Genomic DNA, 15,030 nt, shown 5'->3' on the forward strand with positions numbered 1-15,030 from the left:
GAGAGAGAGAGAGGCAGATACATGTCCCATTCGTCAATCTCTCAGCAAATGAGAGGCCTACAGCCCCTCCAATTGAAGTCTTGAGATATGCCACTGCAGATCAGTGATAGATTGCAAATTACCTCTAAGCATACCTTTCTAGAACCTTTTAATGTTGTGTAATGGATGAGTAAATGGGTAAAAAAGATGGAAGATATGATGATGACAATGAAGAACAAATGTGCATACACATATATAAAGGAAGCAGCCACTTCACAAGGTTATTTGTATCCATTAACTGCCAATAATGTAAGCCATATCGACTTGAGAAAAAGGGAAAAATTACAAATTTTCAAGTAGAAAATGAACTTTTTCTACAGTCACCATTAGACTTGTAGGGATACTCTTAGAACAATGACAGTATACAAACACAGAAATAAAGAAATAACATTTTCATAAAGGATATCTATCTCTGTATTTGAAAAAACGAAAAAAGAAAACAAACAAACATAAAACAGCACATACAATAAACAGAATTATAAACCTTTTAATATCAGTAAAGACAAAAATAAAGGATGTGTTATTGAATCTTTGTATGGCATTAGATATCAATTAGATGTAGCAATTATTCTTGCTACATGTACGCTAACCCCAAAAGGATGTCTTCCAATTTGCACATATTCAATGAGGAAGCAGAAGGAAGTCAGCTAGTACTCCTACAGGATGCTGCAAAATGAGTGTGGTATTTTCAAGTCACATAATATAGACTTTGATCTGCAGATTGTGAAAATACTACCTCTCTGTGGGTTGGAGAATTGAACAGATATAGCACATTGTGCAGTGATATGTGTAATGCCTTAGATGATATCGGTGCACATCCTTTAGGGGTTAAAAAAGTCAAAGGGGTTAAAACAACAACAAAAATCACCTTGTTTTAAAGATTCCCTTCACAAAAGTAAGGCAGGTGACCAAGAAAGCAAGCAAGCCCTAGAGCAAGCAACGAGCACTGACCTCTCCCTGGGCGGCATCTTTGAAGGCTTAGGCTCCTGTCGCTGCAGTGGAGGAGGAGGCTGAGGTCTGAGCGAGGGAGAGAAGAAGGTGCAGCTTAAGGCAGGGACGCTACACAGCACCCAGCATCACCAGAGCCAGAATGTATGGAAAGGGAGGGAGAGAGTGAGAAGAGGGAGGAGCGAGGAGGGAGGAGGGAGGAGGGGGGTGGGAGGGAAGGGAAACCGATCAGAAGAGGTAGGAGAGGAAGTAGGAGGAGGGTGACGGAGATGGAGAAGGAGAGAGAGGGAGGGAAATGGAGAGAGAGGGAGGGAAATGGAGAGAGAGAGAGAGAGAGAGAGAGAGAGAGAGAGAGAGAGAGAGAGAGAGAGAGAGAGAGAGAGAGAGAGAGAGAGAGAGAGAGAGAGAGAGAGAGAGAATGGTAAAGTTAACAAGTGTGAAGAAGAAAGGGACATGTGAATTAGTAAGACATGTCAAAAAAGCACTACCTCCATTGTCAATGTGCTGTGAGAAGGATTCCTTCTGGTTCAAACACCTTTATTTCTTCAGAGCCAGAATGTATGGAAAGGGAGGGGGAGGGAGATGGAGAGGGAGAGAAAGCAGGAGAGGAAGGAGGAGGAGGGTGACGGAGATGGAGAAGAAGAGAGAGGGAGGAAAGGGAGAGAGAGAGAGAGAGAGAGAGAGAGAAGAGAGAGAGAGAAAGAGAGAGAGAGAAAGAGAGAGAGAGAAAGAGAGAGAGAGAAAGAGAGAGAGAGAGGGAGAGGGAGAGGGAGAGGGAGGGAGAGGGAGGGAGAGAGAGAGAGAGAGAGAGAGAGAGAGAGAGAGAGAGAGAGAGAGAGAGAGAGAGAGAGGGGAAGGAGGGAGGGAGAGGGAGAGGGAGAAGGAGGGAGGGAGAGGGAGAAGGAGGGAGGGAGAGGGAGAAGGAGGGAGGGAGAGAGAGAGGGGGAGGGGGAGGGAGAGAGGGAGAGGGAAAGAGAGAGAGAGAGAATGGTAAAGTTAACAAGTGTGAAGAAGAAAGGGACATGTGAATTAGTAAGACATGTCAAAAAAGCACTACCTCCATTGTCAATGTGCTGTGAGAAGGATTCCTTCTGGTTCAAACACCTTTATTTCTTCAGAGCCAGAATGTATGGAAAGGGAGGGAGAGAGTGAGAAGAGGGAGGAGGGAGGAGGGAGGAGGGAGGAGGGAGGTGGGAGGGAAGGGAAACCGATCAGAAGAGGTAGGAGGAGGGGGAGGGAGATGGAGAGGGAGAGAAAGCAGGAGGAGGGTGACGGAGATGGAGAAGAAGAGAGAGGGAGGGAAATGGAGAGAGAGAGAGAGAGAGAGAGAGAGAGAGAGAGAGAGAGAGAGAGAGAGAGAGAGAGAGAGAGAGAGAGAGAGAGAGAGAGAGAGAGAGAGAGAGAGAGAGAGAGAGAATGGTAAAGTTAACAAGTGTGAAGAAGAAAGGGACATGTGAATTAGTAAGACATGTCAAAAAAGCTCTACCTCCATTGTCAATGTGCTGTGAGAAGGATTCCTTCTGGTTCAAACACCTTTATTTCTTCAGAATAAAAGCTCCTTTCTTTTTATATATTTTCTAAACCTTTCTCAGGTGACATAGGGTACACTTTCCATTCTTCAATAAACTGATATTTAGACAATGGAATAATACAGGTAGTTTTTACAGCATCCAATGGCAAGTGGTTAAATGACGCTGTGGAAGGAGAATCCACGAGAGGTCTGAAATAAAACACCAGTTGCATTAAGGGTATGTGCCCTGTCTCCACAGCAGGACAGCCCATTATGTGGATCACCTTTTCCATGTTCTTGAGGCTAGTATTCCTCTCTTCAGCCTTTTGACTTTATGAATCAGCCAGATATTTATTTCATTCAATCACTCATTTATTCACTGTCATTTGAAAAATTCCTTCCTTACTTTCACTGTTCAAGGTAACAGCAGAAAACATTTAAGATCCCAAGGTGACTTCAAACTGAAAAGCAGACAGCTGTCTGCTGTTCCAGACCCATGGCTAAAATCAAATTGTTCTGCCAGCTGCTAATGCCAATACATCTAAACCTAAAATTAAATGTCTTTTACATAGCATAGGGGGAACAAGAATATGCAAATGCAGAGGGGGAGGTGAGTAGATGAGGAAGTGAAGTGGGGCAGCAAAGAATCTTTATGAATACAGACATTTACACCACTAGAAGCCTAAACTATATTTCACCCAATCACACTGCATTTCTACCAGAAATAACTGTTGTCTCCTGCTTTAAAGAAGAGGTTAATGCTACTGATGCCCATTTCACATAACTTCCTGTATTTTTCAAGGGGAGGAGAGAATCTGGGTCTGATATCCATATTGACATTTAGCCAATGTTACTGAAGGAGGCAATGGCATCCACCCATCCATGACTTGAAAATGTATGCTATAAAGTGTAATTCCTCACACACACACACACACCTCTCCCTAGCAGCGATCGCAGAAGATTTAGGTTCTTGTCGCTGTGGTAGTGGAGGCAGCGGTCTGAGGACAAAAGAAGGGGAGTAAGACTGATGGAAAGAACATTTTAGAGGACACTTGATGCTCCTCTTCTGCTCAAAAGGCAGGACAGTTAAGGACACAATCCTTCAAGCTGTCTTTACAACACTTACTGGCATGGAAGTCTTTCTGCTTATTTGTATCAGTGTGTATGTATATCAATATAAAAAATATATGTGCATGTGTAATATATTTCTACATATAGGTACATAAATGGAGGAAATCGGCAAATAAGGATAATAGATAAATAAGCTAATTAAAATCTGTCATTATTCTGCCTAGCAAAAGGCATCTTAAATGGACAAATTAACCCCTCTGATGCGAATGATGAGACCATCACGTCATGCCAAAATTTGGATCTAGGGGCGGGTGACATGAACATACAATCAAGGGAAAATCTGGCTGCGGACTGGGTGATACGAACTAGCTACCATGGGTGTTTTGGCTGAGGGCTGGGGTCATGGGAAAGACACCATGAGTGCACAAACCTCCTGGGAGGCTGATTATACTCATTTGGCTATTTTGCATTATTCCCATCAACAAAACAAGTGTGGAAAGTACATCTGTGAGCCATGACTGGAAGATCACTTGTTCCATGGAGGATGCCATTTTTATGCTCAGCATCATATTCTGACATGGCCAGCGACTAAGGTTGTATTAAAGAAAATTGAATAATAATAATACTAATACTAATACTAATAATAATAATAATAATAAAAATTTGCACTGAGTTGTACACTACCTAAAGAGATGATATGGAGTCTGTGCAAAAAAGAAAGTCTATTACCATCTGGATAATGCAAATCAAATAACAGATATGGACACTTGAAAATGGCATAAAAGTTAAAAACTATTATGCACAAAAGAGAAAATAACTTTGCAAATAGGAGGTATAGAGTCTTGTCACCACACACTAGTGTTCTTGTGCACCTGGCATAGTGGTCACTCACGTAAGCCTAATGCCAGGATTTTGAGCCGCATGATTGCCGTGAAGCAACTGGATCTAAGGTTAATGAGAAGTACCATACCAAAATGCAGGGCAACGCCAATACTAACATCAATACTCACACTCTAACAGTAGCCACTCCTCTGCCATTACTTTTTTATGTTAGAATAGTGAAAGCAGGAGACAAATTTTCCTATATGAAATTAACAGAACTGGAGTAATTAATATCTTCATGCCCTTTACCAAGTTCCCCCTATTTCCTTAGCTCAGGAGTCAGTGCCATTTTGTGAACAAGAAGGCCTCCAATATACGGAACTACTGATTCTAACAACAAAAATGTCTCTTTACCTTAATTCCTATAATAAATAAAATCAGAAAAGTTTTCAAGTATCAGCCACACCTTTCTCTTGCCAAACAGACAAACAAACAATTGATATGTCTCAACTTCCCATTTCCAACCTCACTCCTTGATTAGTCATGTTTTAATCTGGTTAGATACTCATGGAGGCCACAGAACAAAACCTAAATAACTATGATTATCTAACTGCATCAAATGGACCAAAAAGCACAGTAAATGCCATACATTATAAAGTAAATTTTCTTCAGTATTCAATCATCTACCAGATGATTTAATTGGAAAAAAATATTCAAAACATTATTACTAATGAGAAAACTTTAACTATAATTTCATGGGAACTTGTTAACAATTCAAACAAAGAAAGCCTGTAAAGATTTCTGTTGTCAGAGCATTCTTTGGATTTCCTTGGACAAAAGGTTGCTATAGCAGAGTACAATCTTTATTATCCATCTATTCTGCTGCCTAATTAACTTTAACTGTTTGAAGATATTAATTAAGTTTAATGCTCCCTGGCCACTGCACTTCCGAATCTCTGATTGTATACAGGTATATTCTTCCATACTACATACTTATATATCCACTGCAATTTTTTGCTGGGTATCATTTAACAAGCTTACCTACATGTTTTATTCTCATTTAATTTTTCTTAGCTACATATGCCTCCTTCACCCTCTTCTACCTACCAAGAACCATACAAGGATCAATGAACCTACTTCCTCAAAGGCTACCACCTACACACCAGAAGTGTGCCAATAAAATGCTTGAAAGCCCATTAATCTATAAATACATATGTAATACATACATGAAGGTTTGCATCCACTTATGGTCTGCAATTCTAGTTCACACACTTTCATAGAAATGAAAAGGGAAAATAGCACTGTTGTCCTGATTTTTGTGACAGAACTCAAGAAGTGAGTCACAAGATATATGACCAAGGAGAAACAAACAAAACACAGATAGCATAAGGATATATGTACATTATCTTAAAAAATAAAAACAAAACACATATAGCATAAGGATATATGTACATTATCTTAAAAAATAAAATGTTCTTACAAAAAACAGACAGAAGTGGAGGAGGAGGAAGCAGTAGTGAAGAAAACATAGCAATAATCAGAATGAAAATAATGAAAATTATGATAATGAAGTAACAGAAATAAAGAAAATGACAGTAATAAAGAAAGTACACCAATACTGATGACAACAGTGAAATAACATGATGATAAGTAATACTATCACCAACACTAATATTAACCCATTACTGACGGGTAGCATTCATAGAGGCCCGGGCCTCGCTGCCGGGGGCTTATATTGTCGCCCGAGCATGCGCGACCACTCATGCCAAATACCAACATCCCATGCCGTTTCTTCGTAATACTACGAAAATATGTTGTATTTTCAGTTTTCATTATTTTTTACAGTCTCTACTTGCCAAACTTCCTGATAAATCGAGACTGAAGGGTATTTTCGTTGTTATATAGACTCCATAGTTGATCATTATTCGGTCTATAGTCCGAATAAAATAAGCAGTGTGCGGCATCATGGAGTTGAAATTGTCGGTTTGTTGCATTTTTTTTGTTTGTTGCATGGTAAAAATGAGAAAGTGTTAAAACCGACTTAATCACACTTTCACTGGCAGAAAAATAATCTTTTGCCGTGATTGTAACAAAAAAAAAAACTCATGGCATGTCCATGCATCCTCTATGGCATGTGCGTACGTGCCCCCGGCAGATGGTCCCGCCATGCCATGGCATGTACGTACATGCCACCCGTCGGCAATGGGTTAATAGTACTGATGATAATGCTGCCACCAATGCTATCACTACTGCTCTCACTGAACCTCCTGGCACATGTGGCCAACAGAACAGCCTCTCTGGCCAGCAGACACTGTGCCCAAGGGTATTTAAACAACAGCAAAAGAATCGAACCACAAACCTCTCTTTGGGGTCCGTCTTGTTAGGTCTGGGTTCAGGTCTGCGCGGTGCAAGCACCCTGAGGGAGGAACCGAAGACAAGAAGAGTTCAGCCGAGGCAGTTGGGACAGAGGGAGGGAGGGAGGGAGGGAGGGAGGGGAGGCATGCATGGTGGATGGGGATTGGGACAGGGAGAGGAGGAGGGAGGCAGAAAGAGAGGTAGGGAAGAATGGGAGGGGAGAAAGGAGAGGGAGGAGAGGGAGGAGAGGGAGGAAGGCAGAAAGGGATGGGAAATGGAGAGGAGAGGAGAGGAGAGAGAGAGGTATTGGAATGGGGGTAGGGAGAGAGGTAGGGAAAGAGGGAAGAGTGAGGCAGACAAAGAGGGAAGAGTGAGGCAGGGAAAGAGAGTAGAGACAGGAGAAAAGGGAGAAAATAAAGGGAACATGTAGAGATTTAGTGGAATGAGAGAAATCAGAGTGGAAGGGAGTAAGAAAGGAAGGAATAAGATGGGAACAGGGAGGGTGGGAGGAGGCCAAGGGACTAAAATTAAGGTTTCCACTACAGGCGCCCAAATCTCTGTGAAATGCTACAAGGACAAGAGTTGCACTGGAAACAACCCAAAAACCATGTTTTTATATTTTATGATGATAAAAATTCAAAACATTCCATTCCTTTTCCAATGATCAGTATTTTACTAAAATTCAAAACCCACCAAAATCCATAGGCTAGTATCTCCCATGCACCCAGAAACACTTCATTAGAAGAAAATTGTGAAGCGTTGTGTACAAAGCACCATGAATACATGAACAAAACTACATGGATGATGCCTTATTCCACCTGATCTCTGGTTCAAGGTTAAAGCTAAATCTATGAAAAAAGTGTTCCTCAGGGAGCTATTACATGGGACTTCTTTGCATAATTCTTTAAAGGAATATACATCAACATGACACACCAATGTATATAATTCTAAGAGGCTTCCTGAGAGTTTGAGGAGAGAAATCATGGCAACCAGTTTTTAATTAATTATTTGGAGGTATCAAGAACTTCTGAAAGTAACCACAGTAAAAATAATAGCAGGTATATGAAAAATAAAATATGTTCAAGTAAGAACTAATCATGTGAGTTCAATCAGTACAAGGCCCTTTATGCTCTTTTTGATAAAATCTGACAACTCAAAGCAGAGAGGTCTTAATCTTTTTTTGTAATATGGGCAAAAGAATAAAACACAGGTGGGACATGCAAAACCTAATCAAAATAACAGAGAGAGGAAAAGGAATACCTTGCACTACAAGCAAAACCATGTTTTTAGTCAGTCCCCTACTGTCTCATGAACCATGCAGATTTTAAGAACAATCAAATGTATTATGAATTAAGATATAAAAGAGAGTAGGAGATAAGAAAAAAAATATTCAGAGATAAATACAGTATTCTGTAGAAGATAAAGATATCAAAAACAGTTGACACAGACATGGCACTGTTTATGATCTAAAAGAGGAACATTACACACCTGTCTGCCACGTCAGGTCTTTCTTTGGGTCTCCTGGGTATGGGTGGCCTGAAAAATGAAGAGTCAGTTGGCCTTTTGCATACCTTTTGAGAAACAGCACACATTTGTGGATAAATGACATTCAGGAAAGTCCTGCAGAGATATGGTGGACCTTTCCTCCTGGGTCAGCCCTTTGAGAAGTTTTCTTGCCTAAATAATCAGCTCCTACTGACATTCACCTTCTTTCATCTGCTACGCAAGTGTGTAATCAGTGATGACACTGGCACTATTCAACCAAATTGAAACTATGTAACATTCTAACTAAAAATAGTGGCATAGCATGAAATAAAAAAGATCACTTTTTGACAGGAGAAATGCAGCTTTGACTGAGATGGAGATTGGACAACTGAGTAGAGGCCCTAGTCTATCCGAGTGATAATCAAGAAGGAACAGGAACTGACCTGGGGTCCCTGGGCTCTGCTCTTCGGGGAGAAGGTGGTCTGTTGTGGGGTCCAGTGGGGCCCATGGGGGGTCTCCCTCCTCCCCTTCCTCCCACTGGGAGCTGTCTCATGCCAGACTTATCACTAGCCCTGGAGCCTGGAATTATAAATATGGGAATAGATGTGAAACTAATAAGAAAGAATTAATATTTTCTAAAAGGTGTTAATAGAGCAATACATAAATAAAATAGAAAAAAGATTCCTAGCACTGTTTCATAGATGTAATGCATAATCCAATTCTTTTATGATATACTAGTCCTAGCCTGGGTCTAGCAAGTACTTCAACAAAATTCCTCCCTTCCCTTCTCCCTCTCCCCTGCCCTCACCTGGAGCCAGCCTATGGTTACCCCTCCGCCGGCCTGGAGATGGAGAGTGTGAAGAGGAACGTGATCTGCTGCTCCTGCTGGGCAGACTTGTGCGACTGCTTTTGCTTCCACTTCTGCTGCTTCTGCGACTACTGTAAGATGAAGACCGGGAACTCCTGTAACACAAAGAAGTAATTTACAAGTTGTCATTTATCCAATGAAGTACACATTCTTTGAAAAGAGAAAACTTATATCCTCTGTGATCTAAATGCTTGAACATGCAAGCTAAATGTTTTATGGCTTTGATGAAAGTAAATTTTAACACTCCATACATACAAGTTTCCATTTAAAGATGATAAAGGAAAAAATAGCGATGAGGAGAAAAGCTAGGAAGCAGACAGAAGCCATCTCAACTACTTTGAGGATGAAGATTGCCCTTCTGGAACACACCTTGAGGAGGAATGTGAAGATGAGCCTGATGAATAGCTTCTGGTACGTGAGGTTTTCTTTTTTCTTGAGGAACGAGGGGGAGTCTTTCGCCTAGCCCAGGGGTCGGCCCAAGCCTCAGCCTCTCCTCGTGTGCCCCCTCCTGATGACATCACCTCCATGTAGCGATCATCCTGCCACACTCGACTTCGGACATACCTTGGGGTAAGAGGAAAATTTGGTTGAGAAAACTTTTCCACTGGAATTACAAGGGACATTCCCCTTAAGGCAATACCCTAACCATAATATCAATTTGAATGACGGTTTACATTAATATTAATATCCTGAATGAATAATTATATGTATGAGTAAATAAAAAATAACTTAAAGAAGGATTTGGACAATTTGGGATGTGATGTTAAGTAAATTATATATTCTGGCATGAATTTTACTAAAACACTATTGGAATTTCATTCACATTTACTTGCATGCTTCTACTCTCTCACCTTTCATCACCTCCTGAAGCTGTTCTAGGTCTGCGATGAACTCTCTCAGACACTTCCCGTTCATACTTCTCCCTGCGTGACCTCTCATGGCCCCTCATACTGTTGTAGCTGGGGTCAACATGGTACCGAACCTCAAAGTTCTCAAAGTGACCTGGAAAACACACAAATAAGAAATCCATGAGGCCTTTCCAAGAAATGTTACATTGAAAGCAAGACAAAAGAACGACTAAAAGTTCTTTTCAAAGAAACTTAGGAGAAGATGTTAAACGTTTTACCTCCTCTAAAGTGCCGTATGGCCTGCTTCTCGAAGGGGTCAAGGTACTGGTCGATGACCTCGTCTGGCTTGTAGACAGGTGATGCAGGTCGGGTGTAGTAGTCATTCTCCCGGTCAAGTTCTGCCTGACCCAAGCTCAGGTTGAAGCGTTTCTCCTCGAAGTCTGCGTCTGTCTCCTTGCGTTTGTTGGCTCGCTTCATCATCTAGGGAAGAGGCATGGAGGAAGATAATATCAGGGTGGGTGCCTGGAGGAGGAGGAGGAGGAGGAGGAGGAGGAGGAGGAGGAGGAGGAGGAGGAGGAGGGGGGGGGATGCTGCTTCCATTTGGACTTGAGAACTTAAACAGCAAATAGAAGATTACTGTACTATGGGTAAATGATGACAAAAACAGTGAATAATACATAACAAATAATCACAATAATAAAAAAAATTACCTCTTTGGCATGCCGCAGTCCCCGTTCCCAAGCTGACTCAAATGGTGAAGGTTCAGGAATAAATCTCCGGATTTCTCGTGGCTGCAGAACAGAGAAATTTTGCATAAATTTTCAACAATATATGGCTACTAATGGTTTCTAATACACACTAACTACTATTTCCATGGCTACTTTGCTCTTTTGATTTTGTGTAGAAAATTATGACAATTATTGTAATAGCAACAAATATATCAAAAGATGGTGTTGTTCATGAGGACCATGTGAGTTCCATCATCTCAGTGAAAGAACTCTACAAACCAAACCCTAAACAAATTAATCATCCACAAAAATCATCACAGAATCTTAAAAATATTTCCCCATCCTTAACCCACTGGATCCAGCTGCTTCACAGCAATCACATGGCCCAAAATAGGGGACTTAGGCTTATATGAGTGGCCGCTCTGACTGGTGTGAAGCTCGAGTGCGATGACAAGACTCTATGCCTCCCTTTTGCAATGTTGTTTTCTGAAGTCCTTATTTGTCATTTGATTTGTTTTATTCAGATGGTAATAGACTATTTTCTTGCACAGACTCCATAACACCTCTCTAGGTAGTAACTCAGTGCAAGAATAATAATAATAGTAAGTAACATTTTGTTATTTCTGTCATGTTCTATTATCTTATAATATTTAAAATTCTGTAATACAATCTGCGTGACTAGTCACAGCAGCCAGGAATATATCTATATGGTGAGCATGCCAGTCATGCCTCACAGACACTACATTCCACACATTTATTGATGGAAATAAAGCAAAAGCTCCTTTCTAAATGTTAAAAGAGTCTAATCAACCTCTAAGAGTTTTGTGCACTCATGGTAAGTCTTTCCTGTCCTGACTTCGCTGAAGTCTGGGTGACAGGTTTGTGTCACCTTGGCCCTCAGTCAAATTTTTCCATGACGTGTTCACGTCACCTGCCCCTCAACCCAATCTTTTTTTCGTGATGTGATGGTCACATCATCTGGATCAAGGAGTTAATCCAACAGTGCAGCCAGACATTCAAAAGCATGCATCCCGTACCCGCTCTCTCTCTGAACTGTCCTCTTCTTTGTCATTGGAGTTCTGTGGCTTAGCTGGTGCGAACATGTTGTAGTTGCCCTTGTCAGACACGCCCGGGTGGAGGAAGCGGCAGTTGGGCCCCCAAGTGCACTGGCCTTTTTTAAGAATCTGTAAAGGGGCAAAAAAGCTGTCAAAATGCATGTGGGTCTGGGGGAAAAACCCATAGAAACTAAAAAACTATACAGAAAAAAGGATGTTTTCCCTTTCCTTTTATCTTAGAATTTCTTTTAAAATTGGAAAATTTGAAGTTTCTAATTTAAAATTTTTATAAACAGCTTTAGATCTCTGCTAAAGGGTGGCCAGCATAAAAAATGGCTGAATATCACAACAACCTTTGTTGCAAAAACCTTGAAAAAATGTCATGCGCATGAACTGCAACCCCCAGCTTGTCTGATGGCCAGCTCAAAAAGGCTTGAAATTTACAAGTTTTCCTTTTCAAATTTAATCTGGCATTTAAAAAATATACTTTACTGTCAACCATATACAGAGAGCATCAAAAGAAGCAAGTTGAAAAATTATCACCACAATAACAACCTAATAGCTTTTTTATCATTAATAATTAACATCATAATATTATTTTTTTCACACTTCTAAGTATATGTTGTTTGATTTTTGTTTTTGTGTATATGTATATATATATATAATATATATAAATAAAAAATATATATATATATATTATAATTATATATATATATATATATCTATAAATATATATAAATATATATTAATATATATATATATTATAAAATATATATAAATATAATATATTATATATATATATATACATATATAATATATATATATAATAATATATATATATTTTTATATATCTATTTCTATATATATATATATATATATATATAATATATATATATATATATATATATATAATATATATTTATATATATAATATATCTATTATATAATTATTATAATATATTAAATACCCTATATATATATCTATATATATTATATTATATATTATATATTATATACATTTATATATTATCTATATATATAACTATATATTTTAAAATATATATAATTATAATCTATATATATATATAAAATTCTAGTATATATATATTATTCTAATATATATATATCTTCTACTCTAATTATATATTTTCTATATATCTCTTTTATATATTATATCTATATATATATTAATATCTTTATATATCTCTAATACATTTTTTATATAATCTATATATTTATATATATTATATATATTATTATATTATCTATTCTATATATTATCATTATCTCTATATTTATACTCTTTATCTCATAATATATATATATCTATCTAATATTTTATTATATATATGTTATATATATCATATATCATATATGTATATTATTTATCTTATATATATATAAAATTATACTATATATATACTTTATATATCTATATATATATATATTACTATATTTTATATATATATATATATATTATATTATATATTATATATACTATATATTATATATAATTATCTCTATATACCCTATTATTATATATCATAAAAATATATATCTCTATATTATACAATATATATTTTATATATGTATTATTCTAAAATTATCTATATATATATATATATCTATTTTATATAATATTATTTTTAAATATATATATATTATATATATCTATATCTATTTATCTATATATCTTTTCATATATTATATATTTATTATATATGTAATTTGCTATTTTTATCTATTTTATTATATATTATATATTATCTATATTCTATTCTATATATAGATTTTATATTATTTCTTATATAGATATATCTATATCTATCTCTTCTATTTTTTATTCTATATATCTTATATATATTTTTTATATTATCTTTATATATCATATTTTATATTCTAATTTTTTTATTTTCTATCTCTATCTATATCTTTTATATCTTCTTTTCTTATTATATCTATCATATTATTATTTCATTCTATATTCTTTATTATCTTTATTTTTTTCATATTTTCTATATATATATTTATCTCTATTATTAATTATATATAGTTTTATATTTTATATATTTATATTTTTTTATATTATTTATATATTTTATTTATATTATATATCTTTCTATATCTCTCTTCATATTTTTATTCTCTTTTTTTTATATTTTTTTCTTTATCTATTTCTATATATTTATATAATTTTATATCTCTTTATATATATCTATATCTTTTATATCATTTATATATATTTTATATATATCTATTTTATATTCTATATATATCTCTATCTTTATTATAATTTTATTTATTTTTATTCTATTATTTAATATCATCATCTATATTTTTATATATTCTATATTATTATTTTATATATATTACTTACACAATAATACAATAATACAAACATACATATACTTAGAAGTGTGACAAAATACATATTATGTATGTTACATTATTATATGATGAAAAAGCTATTAGGTTGCTTTATATGTGAGTGATAATCTTTTCAACTTGCCTTCTATTGATGCTCTCTGTATATGATGTGTGACAGTGAAGTATATCTTTTCTTAAATGCCAGCATTTAATATTTGCATAAGGAAAACTTGTAAACTCAAGCCTTTTTTGTAGCTTGGCCATCAGACAAGCTTGAGGGCTTGCAGTTCATAGCGCATGACATTTGTTTCAAGGCTTTGCACACAAAGGTTGTTGTGATATTCAGCCATTTATATGCTGGCCCACCTTGAGCAGAGATCTAAAGCTGTTCATAAAGATTTCAACTTCAGAAACTTCAAGTATTTTCCAACTTGTAAAAGAAATTCTAAGACTAAAGGAAGGAATACATCCTTTTGCTGTATAGTTGTTTTTAGTTTCATATGGTTATTCCTCTCAAGCACCCACATGCATTTCTGACAGCTTTGTCTGCCCTTGACCAGATTCTTCAACAAAGGCCAGTGCACTTGGGGCACTAACTGCCGCTTCCTCCACCCGGGCGTGTCTGACAAGGGCAACTACAACATGTTCGCACCAGCTAAGCCACAGAACTCCAATGACAAAGAAGAGGACAGTTCAGAGAGAGAGCGGGTACGGGATGCATGCTTTTGAATGTCTGGCTGCACTGTTGGATTAACTCCTTGATCCAGATGATGTGACCATCACATCACGAAAAAAGATTGGGTGAGGGGCAGGTGACGTGAACACGTCATGGAAAATTTGACTGAGGGCCAAGGTGACACAAACCTGTCACCCAGACTTCAGCGAAGTCAGACAGGAAAGACTTACCATGAGTGCACAAAACTCTTAGAGGTTG

At 37.0% G+C, this 15,030-nt stretch overlaps 1 protein-coding gene across 2 annotated transcripts; it reads right to left on the minus strand.

Moving 5' to 3' along the window:
- Positions 1-990: 990 nt before the first annotated feature.
- On the minus strand, positions 991-11,825 carry LOC119598546 (zinc finger CCCH domain-containing protein 18-like; the record flags this gene model as incomplete). 2 transcript variants are annotated; one of them, XM_037948175.1, is given in 11 exon segments in its annotated part: positions 991-1,056; positions 3,433-3,495; positions 6,750-6,806; positions 8,234-8,281; positions 8,674-8,809; positions 9,039-9,193; positions 9,468-9,662; positions 9,950-10,100; positions 10,225-10,426; positions 10,657-10,737; positions 11,712-11,825. In XM_037948175.1, coding segments are annotated over 11 exon segments (1,268 nt in total), but the record flags the coding sequence as incomplete, so codon positions are not given.
- Between the last annotated feature and the right edge of the window lie 3,205 nt (positions 11,826-15,030).

This window comes from Penaeus monodon, chromosome 41, assembly GCF_015228065.2.
Source record: "Penaeus monodon isolate SGIC_2016 chromosome 41, NSTDA_Pmon_1, whole genome shotgun sequence".
Lineage (NCBI taxonomy): Eukaryota > Metazoa > Arthropoda > Malacostraca > Decapoda > Penaeidae > Penaeus > Penaeus monodon.